Below are 19263 nucleotides of genomic sequence, written 5' to 3'. Positions count from 1 at the left end.
TTCCACACACTCTGTTACTTGAATTGATGTCTTGTTGATTTTTGATTGTGAACTGTTCTGGGAAGGAACATCTTATTCCATGTTTGTGAAGTATCATATAAATATTTGTCAGTTTACATATACTAATAACTCAGAAAAAGCTGATACCTTAAAGTTCCAGTGGTGAGTTACATTCCTTGCCTCCGTCTACTGACCAAAATACATGAACAATGTATTTGACCTATTATGCACTAAAGATTTTTGCAAAAAAGTTTCCATTGGTAGCACCATTGCGAACCCTAGTCTAGAAAAGACTTCAGCAGCTTCCTGTATTTTTACCGCTGCTTGGTTTCACAGCAAAAATGGTATAGTGTGTGTGGAGTTTTTTGTGTTATAGAGGATAATTGTATTCCATTAGCTATTCCAACTGTAAAATCCTAGTAGAGACTAGGCACTGCAGGTAGTCTTTACTGCGAGGTAGCTAGGCAAGATCAGCCTTTATAATCCTGCCTGTGGTTGACCTCACCTAGTTTACCTCACAGTAAAACTACAGAAACTTGTCTCCACGAGAATTTTACAGCAGGATAACTAATGCATATTTGTTATGCCATGGTAAAAATGCAACTTTTTCTTGGCAGTGAAACAAAGCCTTAGTTTAAACCAACTAGACTAATGGTAGTATGGGTAGGCAACTTTTAAAAAATGGTATTTATTGAATAATTGTTTTTCAAGCCAAAGGTACTAGTCCTCAAGAGGAACAATGTCCATGCTAAGTTTAAAATCTCAGATGTTGGTCCTATATACTAATTCCAAAAAGGATGTTTAGAACTTTTTATAATGGGAAAAGGATAAAATATGGATTTTTTTTCCACTCTACCACAATGAAGTTTGCTCAGATTTAAAAATTTTATTTTATTGGCAAAGCCAAAGCATTGAGAAGCTCAGTCTAAGGCATGGTCTGCACTAAGAAGCTGCTTCACTCAAAGGTAGGAAAAATTCACATCCCTGAGTGGCATAGTAACGACGACCTAGTCTCCAGTGTAGACAGTGCTAGGTTGATGGAAGAATTCTTCCATCAATCTACCTACTTCCTCTTGGGGAAGTGGAATTACCTGTGCTGATGGGAGAACCCCTCCTATCAGTGTAGGTAGTGTCTGCACTGAAGTGCTGCTGCAGTTACACCGATGTAGTGAATCAAATGTAGACAAGCCATAAAAGGTGAATATTTTTGAAAATGGAATGTTTGAAAACAGCTGCTTGTAAAGAATGATGGATTTGTAACCTTAATTATGGTAGGCAGGGCTAGTATTCACTAGAATTCTTATGTAGTAATTAATATTTTTGGTTTGCTTTGTTACTATCTGAGATTATAAAATTCCACAGTTTACATGTTCCCTGACACTGTGCTCCCACCTCCTCCAGAATTTAGAAAAAATTGACATTTCTTTCTTCTGCTTTCAGAGATAGCTTTCACATTATAAACTGCTGCTCTGTGTCCTAGTTGAGCTGCAGCAGTGCAGCTTGAACAGCAAAAGGATAGGTGTGTATTCCACCCTCCCACTTTTTAATAGGCTGTTAATATTGAAGCCTAATTATGATTACTTCAGTGCCACCATGATTAATTGTTTCGGTACTGAACAGTGAACCACTTTCCCAGGCAAAAACACCTAATCAAAAATCTTGCTTGGAGAAACAAAATCCCTTAAACTGGTGGCGCTCAGACTGTGTTCAGTGGTCTTCAGTGTTAAATGTTTTAAGACCCAAGTAATGAGCTGACTTCCAAAGAACTACTCATGATGAAAATAAAGCAAGTGCTTAAATTCTATGCTGGATTGAAGTCCTAGGCCTTGACTATGCTACCGCTGAAGTTGACATAAGTTACGTCACTCGGGGTGTAAAAATACCACCCCTCTGAGTGAAGTAATTTACATCGATTTAAGCTTGAAAGAGTAAAAAGGGAAAGTGTTATTAACTGAAGTGTATTTTCACCAACTCACATTCCAAGATATTTGACAATAAAAATATTTCCACTGCATGCGTGTCATAACTATGTGTATGTAAATATTTATTTTCCTAAATTTATCCTCAAAGGAGTTGTATAGAAAGGACACTTTAAGACATTTATCTCTCAAAAGTACTGATATGGCCTCCATTACAACAGTATCCAAGAGCCTTACAACAACCTGTGAGGAAATTAAAATGTTATACCCATTTTACAGATGATCAAAGAGGCTAATGGTATGTGTATACTGCAGCTGGGAGCATGCTTCCCCGCCTAGGTAGACAGATGCACACTAGCTTGCTTGAGCTAGTATGTTAAAAATAATAGCGTGGAGATTGCAGCATGGGTAGCGGCAAAGGCTAGCTGCCCAAGTACAAGTCTACCCAACCCATTGGATCCAAACTTGTGTGGCTAGGCTATGCTGCAACATTCACACTGCTATTTTTAGTGTGCTAGCTTGAGCAGAGTTAATGCATGTCTGTCTCCCTGTGCTGAGACGTGGTCCCAGCTGCAATGTAGACATGTTGCCATAGCTATGCCAGCTATGCTATCCTGTAGTGTGGATGTAGTCTACATGGATGAAAGGGATTTTTCTGTCTATACAGGAACACGACTTCCCCAAATGATGCTAGCTAGATTGATAAAAACATTCTTCCATCAGTGTAACCTCCGGTGTAGATGTAGCTAAATCAGCATAGCTGCATTGGTCAGGGGTGCGGATTTTAAATATAGACCAGGCCTCATTGTCTTGCCTAAACCTACACAGGGAGTCTGTGGTAAAGCAAGTAATGGAACTCTGGTCTTCTGAGCTCCAGGCTAAATCCCTAATCACTAGATCAGGGGTTCTCAAACTGGAAAAACGTGGTTTTAATTTATAAGAGGGGCCGCGCTCAGAGGCTTGCTGTGTGAAAAGGGGCACCAATGCAAAAGATTGAGAACTACTGCACTAGATCATCTTTCCACTCTTCAATGGACTTTGGACCACACCCACAGAAAGAAGGGAAGATGTGAATAAAAGTAATTGCAAGAGACAAAGTGTTAACCTGAGTAGTATATATCACTTCTAAAATGCAGGCGTGACTTTCATTGTTTCAGCTGTGAACAAAATTGCTGTATTAAAATATTAGCCATACTAAGATTTTGTTATGTTCTTCAGGACTTCCAACAGCAGTCAGACTCTATCATCTTGCCAAACTATGGAGCCTTGTACATCAGATGAATTTTTTCAGGCACTCAACCATGCTGAACAAACCTTTAAAAAGATGGAAAACTACCTGAGACACAAACAGCTATGTGATGTGGTATTAGTTGCTGGTGATCGCAGAATTCCAGCTCATAGGTAAATATATAAAAGATTCTTGATTCTAAAATAAATTACATTGTCTTACTTACATTTGTGCATCTGTGGTGTGAGGGTTAACTATTTTGCTTTAAAATAAGATTCAAGAAAGAGGAGGTTTTGACCAAATAGACTTGGGAAACTAAAAATTTACTTCTGTCTCTTCCATGTGATACATGATCAAAAGTAATTCTAATGGGTACAATGTTAATTCCCACCTGTGACACTCAAAGATTTGACAAACAAAAACAATTAAATCCCTACCCAGAATCAATTTTGAAAATATTTCAAGGACTGTAGTATTTTTTACTGTTCATGAAGAAAAAAATTAAATTTAACATGTATTGGATGTTCCCTTGTGTCTTCAGAATTAATTCAGTGTTATAGTTTGCACAATTGTAAGTCCAGCCTATCCCATACAGTTTGCCACTCTGATGAAACTGCTGTACCGTCAGTTCTTGTTGGCTAGCCTTAACATATAGCAGCTTTTCTGAAGATATTTAAATATATATTTATGTTCTGGAGAATAGACTGGAAAGCAATAAACTGATATTTCACTTAGGACCTCAAAAGTCTGAACATGTAGGCAGGTAGTGTCAGTTTCCTAGATATTAAGATTCCAATGTCTTGGCATTTGTAGTTTTGCTAAATAATTGAAATAAATTGGATGGTATTTAAGTAGTATGTGTTTTTCATCTGGAAGAGTACTAATATGCCAGTAATCAAAAAGGTTAAGTGGGATGACCTGGATAATGATAAGCAAGTTAGCCTGACTTCAGTCTGAGACAAAATAATGGAAAAGCTGATATATGGGATTTAATTGACAGAGAATTAAAGGATAGGGATATATCTGTGCCAGCCAACATGGTTTTATGGAACATAGGTTTTAACTTGATTCATTCTTTGAGATTACAGGTTTGCTTGATAAACATAACAGCACAGATGTAATATACTTAGACTTTTGTAAGGCATTTGACTTAGTACTGCATAACATTCTGATTCAAAAATTAGTACTACTGTATTCAATATCAATAAAGAACTGGCCAACTGACAAATCTCAAAAAGTAGTGGTCAGTGAGGAATCATCAATTATGGGTATTTCTAGTGGGGTCCTGCAGGAATTGGTGATTGGCCTGATGCTGTTCAACAATTTAATCAGTGATCTGGAAATAAATATAAAATTATGCTGATTAAAATACAAATGAGGACAGGGCAGTGATACAGAGCAATCTGGGTTGTCTGATAAGCTGAGCTCATTCAAACAAAATTTCAAATGCAAAGTTATACATATAGAAACGAGAATTGCAGGCCACACCTGCAGAACGGGGGACTGTAGCCTGGAAAGCAGTGACTCAGAAAAGGCTTTAGGGATCATAGTGGTCAAACAACTAAACATTAGCTTCCAGTGCGATGGTGTGGCAAAAAGGGCTAATGTGATCCTGGGACATATAAATGGGGAACTTGTGAGTAAGAGCCGGACAGTGATTTTTACCTCCATTTGGATTTGGCAAGACTGAAATAATTCATCAAGTTCTGGAGTCCATGTATTAAAAAAGAAGTTGAAAAATTGGAAGGGATGCAGAAAGAACCACAAAAATTATTTGAGGCTGGGGAAAATGCCTTACAGAGAGACTTAAAATACTGGTTACTGAAGGGTTCTTTAATCTAGTGGAGAAAGGCATAGCAAGAACCAGTGGCCAGAAGCTGAAGCCAGACAAATTTAAATGACAAATTAGGCACAATTTTTTAAAAGTTAGGACAGTTAACCAAAGGAACAAAAGGAGATGTTGGATTGTCTATCTTCTTCTTCTGCCGGTAGAAAGAATATTTTCGTCTTTTGGACTAATTCATTCCAAATTGAGAAATCGTTTGGGACCTGAAAAAGCAGGAAAGCTTGTTTTTCCTTTCCAGATTATGAACAAACAGGAAAATGAAGGTGAAGATGACCAAGTTAGCTGCAGAAACCAATATTTTCAGTTTCTCATGTTGATCTGGCTGACCTAGTCGATTTAATTTTGTTTGTTCTTTAAATATTTCATTTAACTGTTTTAGTTAAAAACAATTTTAACAAAAAACAAACCTGATTTTAAAAAACTTGAATGTTTAAATAAATTCAAAAATTCATATGCTTGTTCTTTTAAAAAATTATATGTTTGCTGTTGAAGAAAAAAATCCAGAACACTTAACGTTGTTGTTTTAGTTAAATAAAACAATTTAAATGTCCGTCTGGTGATGTTCTCCTCCTAACAAAGCATGGCAAGAAAAGCCTCCAAATATTAATTATTAACCTGTTGAATTGGAGGTAGTTCACCTCCCAGTGACTTCATAAATGTCTGCTTCAATTACTTTTGGTAAATGAAATAACCAAACAATCATTCATTTTCTGATATAGCTATAAAACTAATCTGAAAAGTTTTCAAAATAAATCACTTAAATGTATAGCGTGTACCTTCTAAAAATGAAACCTACATCTATCTCTGAGTTGTGAAGAATATGTATTAAGGTTGTGACCAACAAGAATGCACTTTTATGTAGAAATCCATGATTAAATCAAGTCTTCCTGACTATTGATTTAAATCATGATTTTAATCAAATCAAATCCACCCTGATCACTTTTTTTAAAGTTCTGCGCGTGTGCACACTCAGAAGGAACAGACAAGAATAAGCCAACAGTTCTTCTTAAAATACAACAAAATCCAAGTAAACTACTTAATCATCGATACAGAAATTAAAAGCTACTTCCAATGCAGTACTTACCAAAAGAAGTTTCAAAAGCCTATCAGTTACTCTGAAATTGTTCTTAAATAGAAGTCCAAAAATTCCTGGTATCATCTGAACTGTGATGATGGTGATGTGTCTGAAAACCAGAGCACAGATAGCTTCTAGAAAGGAGGGGGAAAGCTGATATTTTATATCCAAGTTCCTCCGTACTGGAATTCCTTGGGGGGGGAGTGGGAGTCATTGCTGCAAAGCTGACCACCGAGCACCTTTTTTACAGCAGTTTCTGACCACCTTCTCCCCCCGCCCTCCCCACAATAAAGCAGAGCTATCCTTCCAGGGTAAGCCCAGACAAACTCTACTCCACCTTAGTTGTGGTGCAGTCATTTTGAGTGTAGAGCAAGCCTAAGGCCGTGTTTACACAAAAGTTGTACCGATTTAATTCTATATTTAGTTTAAGAGGTATAACTACCCCTAGAGTGGCTTAAATGTGCTTATACCAGTATAGCTTATTCCTGTACAGAAGGGGAATAAACTGTACAGTTATAAGGCATCTTTTCAGTAGTATAATTGTGTCTACCCTAGGACTTATAGAGAGATAACCGCATTGCAAAAATCACACCCCTTACTGAAATAGTTATACCAGTGATCTGTGTGTAGACTAGGTCTTAGCCTAGACCACTGTTGCAGCCACCACTTTTTCCCCCGTTACAGCCCTAAATATTATTACAATATTGTCAATGTTAAATATTTTTAAAGTGAGATATTTACTTTACATGTCTGGTTCTGAATTTTAATGGCAGAATATAATGAATTACAAGTTATTTTAAAATTTGTTTTCTTAATTCATTCAAATCTAGTTCATTCAAAGAACCTTTCACTTTCTAAACTTCCCCAAATGAAATATGACTACATGGTCCCAGGACAATCTAAGGCTTCTGACTGAACAGGAGCATATCAAAAAATCAATCTGACAAATCTCCCTCAATGACCAGATGAATTTATCTCATACCACACTCATGCTGTACAGAACCCTATTCTGAGAGGCAGTATTAGAAGCTGAGGTTTTATTTAAATGAAAAGCTAAAACACCTAGAACTGCCACATGGATAGCCATCCTGACAATTTATTCTAATTATCCTCTGGGACTGAATAACCTAGTTTATCAAGAGTGGGCCATAAAAGGAATTTTTTATTTCAGAGATTACAGAATACTCTTATGTCCTTTGAAATGCTTAAAATGCTTTTAAGCCATTTTCCTCATGGTCAAATTGTGTTTAATTCAAGTTCTACACATTCTCACCCATCTCCATTGCCTCCAAAAGGCTAGCAAAAAGTATTTACCTGATGCAGCCCTGGACAAAGATGATGCAATGGATAACAGATGGAAGATATGCAGACACAATTTAATGAAAAGTAATGGCTGCAACACAGTCATCAATTTATGACTTTGCAATTAATAAACTAAGGCATAATTTTATGTAGTTCATCTGTAAAATGCATGCAGTTAATCCAAATATCTGTTAAGAAATACTACCAAGCATTCCCCTTGCTTTTCCACTCTAATCACATCTTCAGCTACCTTAATTCTTGAAAATGTATTACTGTTATAATATGTATTCAGTGTTTTGCTCTGTCTCTGATGCAAATAACTGTTCATTGAACATTAACCTAGACATCCACTCATCCCAAACAGTTGACAAAAGTAATGCATCCGATGAAGTGAGCTGTAGCTCACGAAAGTTTATGATCACATAAATTTGTTAATCTCTAAGGTGCCACAAGTACTCCTGTTCCTTTTACACAAAAGAGATAACTCTACTATTGCCGTATTCCTGTGACTGACTTACTATACTCACATGTGGAATTTTATGATTTGTATGATCTCCAGTTCTATTGGTTAGGTAGGTTCTGTCATTGATGATTGTATCAATTAGCCTATGAGGAACATAAATAAAATATTTTAAAGTATTTTTAAAATTATTAAGAAATAATTCTTTTACCATTTAAAATTAGTAATTGATTGTTTTTTCCAGGTATTTTTCATACAGTATCGAATGCTATATATTTGCTTCTTTATATGTTATTTTTATATGGCAATTACAAAAAGTCACTGAGCACTAAAAGGGTAAATCATTTACATAAGCAGAAAATGTACTTTCAGTAACAGTACTTCATTATTCATGGGAAGGAACTGGGGCATGAAGTAGTTTGTCAAGTTTAAAATGCTTTCCTCAGTACAATGCACCTTCAAAGGGCAAAATAATGAAGCATTTATTAACAAACGTCAGCTTCACTAAGGTCTTTTTTTCTCCTCTTTCTCCCCTTTCTCCAATATGTTCTCAGATTAGTTCTCTCCTCTGTTTCGGACTATTTTGCAGCCATGTTTACTAATGATGTAAGAGAAGCAAGACAGGAAGAAATCAAGATGGAAGGTGTAGAGCCAAATGCACTGTGGGCTTTGGTTCAATATGCATATACAGGTAATAAGAATGAAGAAAAGGGTAGTAATGTTTCTCTGATGTTTTGTCTCTAAGTGAACATCATATTCCATTATTAGATTTCAGATATTTGATAGAAATGGTGCACCGTACAATTCAACTGCTTATTTATTAAAACTACTATTACTGCGATTACCTACGGCAACTCAGTGGGATGTAGTCTCTCTAGTTAGTTGGCAAATGTCAAAATATTTCAGATGAATTCTGATCGGTGAAAGGAGAATATTTTTCATAATTCTTTTGAACTATATTATGCAAGTTACTAATTTTGAATTTTTGGATTGTTTTGTAGGAATGTTATTGTCTTAATCCGATGTTTTGAAAATAATTCTATGTTTATGATTTTTTTCGGGTTTGATGAAAAATAAAAGCAGAGGAACCAGAATTACCATTTCAGCCACATTTTCTCTCTCTCTCTCTCTCACTTAGTCTGTCAAAATCTCTTGTTGGAATTACAGTCAATATTCTTTCATAAATAATGAGCACCCTTCTTTTAATATTGCTAGGTCGCCTTGAATTAAAAGAAGATAATATTGAGTGCCTGTTATCTACAGCTTGCCTTCTCCAGCTCTCTCAGGTTGTGGAAGCGTGCTGTAAGTTCTTAATGAAACAGCTTCACCCATCCAACTGCCTTGGAATCCGCTCTTTTGCTGATGCACAGGGTTGCACTGACTTGCACAAAGTGGCTCACAATTTCACCATGGTATGTCCTTATTTGTAGCATCATCTATTCATTGATTTTTCTGTAGCAAGGAAAATATAGAGCATCTGTCTTCATGAGGTAAATGTTGCTATCCCACCTCACCCCCTAAGAGCCATTGTTATTATCAGAGCTATTTATATACTGTGACATTAAGTACTGCTTTCTATCTTGGTAGTGTTCCATTTAGTCAGAAAAAAGGTAATGGGTAAAATCTTCAAAAATGCCTGTGACTATTTAGAGAAACAGCATGGGTAAGATAATATCTTTTATTGGCCCAACTTCTGTTGGTGAGCGAGACAAGCTTTCGAGCTTACACAGAGCCTTTGTTCTGGTCTGGGAAATGTACTCAGCCACCTTTTGTATAGCGACATAGGAACAAGGAACATATGTTCTTAGGTAGAATCATGAGTAGCCAAATGCAAAAGTATAGCTAGCAATTAAGTGAGGGTTTGGGGATTTATTTGGAGCACGTCTGATTCTCTGACATTCTTAAATTTCATTCCCTCACCAACATCTTTTGTTAATTTTTCTTCTTCTCTCTCAACGGTATCCTTTTATGGTACCCTCCTCCGATAGTAGAGTTAAGAGCCTCAGAGGCATATCTGTCTGCCAGCAGTTAGAACTGCTGCTGTTTGCTCATGGGAGTTCCTAGAGTTATGTGAGGTGCTTCTCTCCTCCTCCCATGACATGGCCTCTGCTGGTCTAGGCTCTTGGGAACTGAACTCAGGCATCTGGATACCACATCAGTGAACTTAGTATTAAAGTTTTTGATCCCCTGTGTGGTATCCCCAAGTCATCTGAAAGGTGTAATTTGTGTTTCTTAATTGGAATTGTGGTAATTGAATCAGAAATCCACTGATTTTCCTTTTACCTTCTGAATTTTTGCTGAATGGAACCCATTGTTTGGTTGTTTTACTTTTTATTATTTTTCCTCTGACTTAAAGTTTACTATTGTTTGCAGTGTTGTTATAGCCATGTTGGTCGCAGGATAGTAGAGACAAACTTTTGAGGTACACACAGAAACTGGGCTCTGTGTAGCTCAGAAGCTTGTCTCTTTCACCAACAGAAATGTTGGTCCAATAAAAGCTATTACCTCACCCACCTTGTCACTCCAAGTTTACTATGAGAAATTAGAATCAAATATCCCGGCATTCTTGTCATGTGTGATTCAGTTCCCTCTCAGATGGGTGGATCATTGATGCATTTAGTAATGCATACATACTAATGTTTATTAAAACATGTGAATGAATAGTGTGCAAATTACAGTATATAATAAAAAGAAAAGGAGTACTTGTGACACCTTAGAGACTAACAAATTTATTTGAGCATAAGCATGCATGCATGCGATGAAGTGAGCTGTAGCTCACGAAAGCTTATGCTCGGATAAATTTGTTAGTCTCTAAGGTGCCACAAGTACTCCTTTTCTTTTTGCAGACACAGACTAACACGACTGCTACTCTGAAGTCTGTCAGTATATAATAGGAAGAGGTTTCATTATTGATCAAGTATGGATTGAAGACAGAGCATCAATAAAACAATCAGATGAGACAGGAAGAACAGAGTAAAACGGATATGTATGATGATGAGAAATAGTATGCTTAATTGTGAGAGACTGAGAAATCATTGTACATAATGTTTGGAAAAAAATCACACAGAAATAGACTCCTTATTTCCTCCTTGCCCAAACAGTTTTTTCCTAAATAAATAATTGTCCTAGTTGTGGTACTGTCTAGTCATGTTCTTCTAACATTTACAAGTGTAATGCTAGAATAAGAAGGTTAACAAAATATTATTTGATGCATTTTAAAATATTAACCTTCAGAAGGTGTATCTCCATCTGGTCTTACTATTTTGACAGCAACTGTTGATTGTTGTCTCACTTCTCAAAGGTTAGTTTATTACTGACTCCACATCTTTCCTATAGTAAGAAGTTGTTCAATTCACAGGAAAATAGTTATGTACCTTTAGGCCATGGTTTACTTCAGTGGCACAATTACTGATTCTAAAGCTTTGGCATGAATCAAATTTAAATTAGCTGGATTTTAAAAAGCCATTTTCAAAACTAATTAGTTGTGCTAGATGGATTCTTCCCAAGGCCTTTTTAATGTTGTTTAGTTCCAATGGAGACATGAAATTGAATTTTAGTAATAATGAGTAATACTGAAGCAGTTCCTTTGGTTTGAAACTAATGTTGCTATGGAAACTGAATAGAAATGTATAGTTCAATTGAATCTTCAATTAAAATAAATCCCAAAGTAATTTTAATTTGTTTAAAAGCAATTTGAAAGAATAAAAATGTTCAACACTAATAAATACTAGTCACTTGATGCTCATTCCATTAAAAATATTAAAGCATAAGGGTTAAACATACCGATAGTTCTGTAAATTCTGTTTGTTAAAATCCATAATTATTCATATGCCACAAATGATCATGGGTTACACTGAAATGACTCTGACTGGAGAAATTTCTGTTGGTTTTGCCACATTGTTTTGGCTTTCTTAAAGGCACTTGAAATTTGAGGAAAATGAACAGTATAAAATATTTATATTTTAATTTCAGTATATTCATTTTCTTTCTTTTGCCGCTGCTTTTCTTTTCTAGTCTGATGGAAAGAGCAGTTCACCATGCAAACAATTTCACTGCAGTTAAAACAGATACTCAGTTTTAATGCTGTCATATTGAAAAGCTTTGTGTGCAACAATGAGTATTTTGATAAGCACCTAATTTAAACCATTGCTGTACTTAGAGACCAGCAGTTCACATGAAATGGGCTTTTTCTCAAAATAAAAGATCCATCAGTGAATAATCTCAGTGGGCCTAGCTCCGCTAATAGACTTTCTCTATCTGAACAACGTTCATTAGTGTCACTTGAAAGCATTGGCATGGTTTCAGTCAGTGCAGCAGTGTATTTGAAGTATAAATGTAAGTAGGATTTATTTGAATGCTGGACCACTTCAGATTGAAAGTATGTATGTTGCTGTTTTGCTAAAAGAACATGAGTGTTTCATTACTTTATTATTAACTATGTTGTCACTCAATTGATAGACTATTTACTCATTGTGACAAAGAATTAGAAAACTCTTCAGGGTTATTGTCAAACTAGATCAGTTTTTTTGGACTTCAAAATTTGACCGTGCCTGAAAAATCCTCAGGACATAGTAACAGTCTAAAGTGACTAGTGGTGGACATAATAGCATATAAACAGGCATTGTGTGCCTGATTCTGATAATGTAGGCATGTAAAATGCAATTACCAGGATCATGTGTGCAAATGCACCTAATTAACCTTTTACACATACAGTTATCTTATTATGTAAGTATAATTTATAAAAAGTAATGGGCCACAAATTTACAAATGTTGCTAGACTAGCCAAAAGATTAATTTAAGTATCTCTGTATCAGGGCATAAAGTACAGAGTTTTTGCACATTTGATCTTTTCCAAAGCAGCATCTAACATAGTGTTTTACTTCCAACATCTTCCTGTTATATCAGGTCTGGGGCCATCCTACATTTCCATCAAGGGTGACTACTGTGTTTTCTTTAGTTTATCCAGGAGATCAGAATAACATAATCTCCATTAACTTGATATCTCAAGTAACATCAAGATGCTATGTCATCTTGTCCCAAGATGAGCAGAGTATAATTCCTCTATTTTGAGGACAGGGAGGGAACTAAAATATAATTGATGCAAATTGGTAAGAGTTGATGAATGTTATTAATTATTTGTTTCAGAGTAACAGCTGTGTTAGTCTGTATTTGCAAAAAGAAAAGGAGTACTTGTGGCACCTTAGAGACTAACCAATTTATTTGAGCATAAGCTTTCGTGAGCTACAGCTCACTTCATCGGATGCATACTGTGGAAAATACAGAAGGTTTTTATACACACAAACCATGAAAAAATGGGTGATTATCACTACAAAAGGTTTTCTCTCCCCCCACCCCACTCTCCTACTGGTAATAGCTTATGTAAAGTGATCACTCTCCTTACAATGTGTATGATAATCAAGGTGGGCCATAATAGTTATGGGTAAGGACAAAGTCACAAAGTTCAGCTACCAGGTTAGCCGTGACATTATTGGGGATAGTGTTCTTGACGGCTTGTAGTCCATCTTTCTGTGGAATGTTGGTGTAGAGGACTTCTACATCCATAGTGGCCAGGAGGAGAGTGGGTTTGTGTGTGTTTGGGGGTGGGGGTGGAGAAAACCTGGATTTGTGCTGGAAATGGCCCACCTTGATTATCATACACATTGTAAGGAGAGTGATCACTTTACATAAGCTATTACCAGCAGGAGAGTGGGGTGGGGGGAGAGAAAACCTTTTGTAGTGATAATCACCCATTTTTTCATGGTTTGTGTGTATAAAAACGTCTTCTGTACTTTCCACAGTATGCATCCGATGAAGTGAGCTGTAGCTCACGAAAGCTTATGCTCAAATAAATTGGTTAGTCTCTAAGGTGCCACATTAATTATTTGAAGATCAACATTATTTTTTAACTTAAGAAAATCTTTCATTGTGTGGTGAATGCTTTGTAGTAACAATACTTAGTACTTATATAGTATCTTCATCTGTAGATCCTGAAGTGCTTTATAAAAGAGGGTCAGTGTAATTGTACCACAATTTTCCATCTGTAAAGTGGTGATAGAAAAGTTAAGGCAAGGGTCTTGTAGCTACTGAATGGCAAAGCTGGGAAGAGAATCCAGAACTCCAGACTTTCAGTCTTGTGACCTGTCCAGTGACCTATGTGGCCTCTAATTATCCTCAGTCCATCAAGGAAAAAAATCAATTTTTATTCTCTTCTAGCTCATTTGAGAACAGCTGATTGTGTGCAGTTGACAGTTATTCAGTGAAATATTTAGCTTTTTTTCCCTTTCAAAAAATGCAAACCAAAGGGAAATGCTGTTTTCAGACAAGAGGAAAATGGCTTGTACTTCTTTCAGGGCTTGAAAAATTCACTTGCCTATGGTGAATTGGAAACTTTCCCAGGCAGGTGCCATCAACTTCTGCAGCATCCAAGCTTTAATTTTGTTAATTTTTGTTTTAAGTTGCTACCCTTTGAAGTTACAAGGAAAACCTTCTGAACATGAAGTGATTATAAACCAGTGTTGTCCAAGTGTGCAAGAAGACAGCTCTAGAATTTCTGCTGCAGCTACTGCTCAGAGCTTTTTCAAGCTTTAAAGCAGAGTGAAAAGAGAACAGTCATGTCAGTTTTTATTGTTGGTCTTCAGAAGCACATGGAAAGTGCAAAAACATTACAAGAATTGGTTCAAGTTCAGCTTTCTGCTATTTGATAATTCATGAGTAGCAGCAGAGATCAATACTATTTATGAGTAGAAAAACTCAGAAACAGAGGCTTGGAGAGGGATGGAGAAGCAGACTCAGTGCATAAGTAGCAACCAGAAAGGTGTGCCGTAGCTGTGCCGCTGTAGTGTAGACATACCCTTAGTGTAAGATAAGAGACAACAGATGGATACAGACAAACAGGGGAGTACAAGGAAACAATGAGACAATATTGGTCAACGTGATAGGAAGTTGTCTCTACTCAGCATTAAGTTTTTTTTGGCATCATGGCAGAGTGGAGGGTTTTGAACATGGATAATGAGGCAGCTTTATGACATTTATGGGGAGCACCTCCCAAATGTGAGAGGCAACAAGGGAGAAAACATGAAGACGCTTGTTTAAAAATGTAACTAGATGTTTGTAGACTGTCATGTGCCTTGTCCTCTTTTTTTATATCTTTTAGTCACACTAATACATACTCGACTTGTTAAATCTTTCCTTATAAGTCAATCCCTCCAACCTTTGTAGGTTTTCTTCCTCTTCTCTCCCTTAATTTGTCAATATCTTCCTGGTAATGAGATGCACAGAATTGAATGCAATACTCAATGTATTGCCAGAGCCATTTGAAAAAAAAAGAATGTTATCTCCCTCCTCTGTGATGATATGGCCAGTGCTTATGCAATCCAAAACTGTAATGGACATTGTTATTGCCATTTTGTATTGCAAATTCATATCTGATTTGCAATGCCATTTTCATCAGTATTTCTCTCTACGGCTCCCAGATTTTTGTCTGTTATTAAGTCTGTGTTTTTGAGTTATTGAATTATTTTTCCTCTGAGATATTAACTTGCATTTTTCCAAGTTGAAGGTCTTTCCAATTTAGTATTTTCTTTGAATTTCACTAACATGCAGCTTACTTCTTTTAGATAATTAATGAAGATATTAAATAGGGCTGGTCTTAACACTTATCCCTGCACAGTCCCCTTATAGAACACACCCACCCCTATGGATATTTTGGCTTTTATTTTTACCCTTAAAAAAACAAAAAGTATTTCGGCCAGTTTTCAGTCTACATGTGTTTCGATATCCAAACCAATTTCAATTAATTTTGAGAGTAAGATTATTGTAGAGATTAATTCAAATGTTTTTCTAATATTCAGCTACATTATGTCTGCTAATTTTGGACTTGATCATGAAGTTACTACAATCTCCGAGCAAAAGGAAACATATAAATGTGCTGTTCCAGGAGCAGACCATATTGAGTACATCTACATTTCAATAAAAAACCTGCTGCACCAAGTCTGAGCCCATGTCAGCTGGCTTGGGCTGTGCGACTATAAAATTGCAGTGTAGACATTTGAGCTTGCCCTAGCTCCAGCCTGAGCCCTAGCCCAAACATCTTCACTGCAATTTTAAAGCCCCACAGCCAAAGCCCCACAAGTTCAAGTTAGCTGACCTGGGCAAGCCACGGCTGTGCCATGGTCTTCCATTGAAGTGTCGATGTACTTATTTTGACTCAGAGATTCTTTCCACCTTATGTCTTCTTTTTGTTCCCCTGCAAAGGAGCATGGAGTATCTGTGATCTTGCCCTTTTCAGTACTATTAGAAAAAGCATTCAAGTTTGGCAAAATATATTTGTTATAAGCTTCTTATTGCTCTTCTAGTTTTTTGGGTGTGGGGGTTGCCACTTGCACTTGAGTTTAATAAAGCTTCTACAAAATCTTCTAAAAATCCTGGTATTTTTAAATAATGTGCACTTATGGTCGGAAACATTTTATATTGTTTCTTCCTACCCTGAAATGAGGACAGGCTACTAGAAATGATAGGTTTCAATTCTCCACATCTTCCCTTCTATCAAAAAAGTAATTGTTGATTAAAAAAATAAATTTGTAGCCTGGTGCAGTACTGTGAATCCTTTACATCTTCATTCCACTATCTATATACCTTATTCAGCTCTGTTTGACTTACAAAACAATAAAAACAATTTAAAATAACCTACTGAAAGTTCGTTAGAACTGTTTTCCTGTTCCTTTAGTCATTGGAAATTTTATTTGTCACAAACCAATCTAACTATAATGAAGACCATTACAAACATGCCCAGTACTGGAATATGCTGTACTCTCTACTCAGCAAAATCTGCATTTCAATACATTGTGTTTCTACAGCTTTCAGTAGTGGATAACAATAGTGACCTATCCAAAGGTCTTCAGTGTTCATATTGAAAATACTTTTTTCTTTTTCAGGAGAATTTCATGGAGGTAATTAGAAATCAGGAGTTTTTATTATTGCCAGCTGCTGAAATTGCAAAGCTTTTGGCAAGTGACGATATGAATATTCCTAATGAAGAAACTATACTGAATGCACTGCTTACTTGGGTTCGACATGATTTGGAACAGAGAAGGAAAGAACTTAGTAAGCTGTTGGCTTACATTAGGCTGCCTCTGCTTGCTCCACAGGTAAATTATTACAAATATAAAACCATTTGCTCTTTCTTCCCATGGATAATATCGGTATTCTTTAGGGGACATACTTAATACTGTCTATGTGGAAGTTCCTCCAACTAGTAGTGATTTTGGTTTCTTAAAAATAGAGGTAAATAAATGAGGAATGTACAGAATATCTGTGCATGATACGGTCAGTGTCTTTTCTGCAGTTGAATTGCAGTGTGCCACAATGTGAATCGGATATCAGTCAGGATTCCATAGTGAGGGAATTGTTAAAGGCAAAAGGCTTTAAATAATAATACCTAGGTTTCTTATGTGGTAACTTGTGGGGCTTTTTGTCAGTAGATCTTAAAGCACTTTACAAGGGAGTATCATTAAATAATGATCAGTCAGTATCATTAAATATATTTTTACTTTAGTTTCAAATGCCTAATGAACTAGACAGCCAGCCTTTTACGTGCTTTTTTGCTAAACAGCATTACCTTCTGCACCCTTTTTACATGCAGTTGGGGAAGATCTATGGTCAGTTTTGTATTTGAATGGATGAGAGTGCCACCTGCACTAGGCTCATTAAAATAACTGCTCTTATTGATTTCATTAATAATATTTAGCACTTTATATAATGTCAAAGGGCTTTACAGACTGAACACTTGCAACATCCCTGTAAAGTAGAGTAAGAATTATCTCCATTTTATAGATGGGAAAACTAAGGCTTTTATGAGCCTTTGACATATACAGTACAAGTAAAATTCACTAATCTACAGCTAGGAACTATGACCTTCTTCAATCTCTTAATGATTATCTTTAAAGCACTCGATCTTTGACCCCGTTGTATTCACCCTGTGTCCTCTTTATGATCATTAGCTGGATTGGCTAGAAGGTATTTGCTGTTGATACTTACATTTGAGTACTCCATAACCAGTGGCAGAACTTGCTCAGCTGTGAGTCCCTGAACTTGTAATTCACTTTCTTTAGGAACATATTAAGGTCAGAGTCCATTGACCTTCAGGAAATAATTCAAGGCTTACTTATTTGTTCAGCATATGTTTAACTGTTTTTATATTGTTCTTGTCTTTTAATCCACTGTAATTGAAACATCTAGAGTCCTTGGAAATAGAACCTACAGAAATTAGTAAATAAATATAAAATCAAGAGAAATTACTAATTGGATAGTAAATGTTAAGGGAAAAACACCAAAACAATACTTGATTGCAACCACTATTGTGTCTCTCACTTTTCTTCCATCTTTTGCAGATGTATGCTGGCATTTATGATTCTACATTTCTATCACCTTTTTCATTTATTCCATTTTTTCAGATTCTTCAAAAAATAAAATTGATGTATTTTTAAAATGAATGTTAATCACACACAAATCAGGAAATTGAGTTAAGTTGCAACAACAGCCTTAACCCTGACCCATGAGGGTGTGTTATAGTATGGTGTTTTGTTACATGATCACACAGCAATGGGCAATGTGACATAGCAAACACAGTAAAATATAATGAAACTGTTTCCAATTTTATGGTAGAAGGTTCAAAGCTGTTTGGAAGAAAGGAGACAGAAAATTGGAGGGCTCACTAAAAGCCATAATGTTATAAGTAGAGATGTGAGGACTTAAACTCACAAACTTAAAAAAATTATAGGGCATCTGAAGTAGGGGATTGCTCGATGGAGCTATGCCATCAATGATGAAGGCTTGTCCGAAATATCGCCTTGGGCATTATGCAAGGTGGACAGATCCAACGTGAACCCTGAAAATGATGGCTAACACAGGCAGCAAAGATGCAGGACAGCAGCTGCACCTAGGTACCCGAGGCAAAGGAAGTCGCTGGGAAAGTCTCAATGGCTCAGGTCACACAGCGTGAAGCCAGTACTGGTAGACTAGGAATAGGGTTGCGTTACTGCACCTCTGACTCATCCCGGTGGGATGAGATGTTTCTCAGGATAATCGTTGGCTCTTGTTTTTTTGACCACGAATAACCTAGTACTCAGCATCAGGGTTAAGCCCCTGCCTTACTTTCAGCTGTAGATGCCTTCTCGGTGCCATCTCCCCTTGGTGCAAATATGACGGGTTTGTGACAAAGTCCCCCTGGGGACGTGCATCCACTGATGTTGGCAGGCACATCTGGAATACATTGACAATGCATCCAATTGTATCTGGGATCTCCAAGAGTCCACCAAAATTGCAACTTGGAATGTTGCAACTCTTCACAGGCATGGTCATCAGGTCGCTGTCTCACGCGAAATGGACCATCTTGGTATATCAATGCCAGGACTAACAGAAACAAGGCTGATAGAT

General features: G+C 36.6%; 1 protein-coding gene across 7 annotated transcripts in view; it reads left to right on the top strand.

Moving 5' to 3' along the window:
* Positions 1-19263, top strand: part of KLHL5 (kelch like family member 5) — a 94262-nt gene that overhangs the window by 51238 nt on the left and 23761 nt on the right. For 6 of the 7 annotated variants that reach the window (XM_084626960.1, XM_084626959.1, XM_084626961.1 and 3 more), the window contains 4 exons: positions 3138-3320; positions 8385-8521; positions 9046-9242; positions 16764-16976. In XM_084626960.1, the coding sequence (XP_084483086.1) occupies positions 3138-3320; positions 8385-8521; positions 9046-9242; positions 16764-16976 (730 nt within the window). Of the gene's footprint in view, positions 1-1499; positions 1520-3137; positions 3321-8384; positions 8522-9045; positions 9243-16763; positions 16977-19263 lie in introns of those variants that run through there. The other variant, XM_084626965.1, reaches the window with a different exon arrangement.

Source organism: Lepidochelys olivacea (genome assembly GCF_965140295.1).
Source record: "Lepidochelys olivacea isolate rLepOli2 genome assembly, chromosome: 4".
NCBI classification, from domain to species: Eukaryota; Metazoa; Chordata; order Testudines; family Cheloniidae; genus Lepidochelys; species Lepidochelys olivacea.
This window is presented reverse-complemented; position numbering and strand designations above follow the sequence as displayed.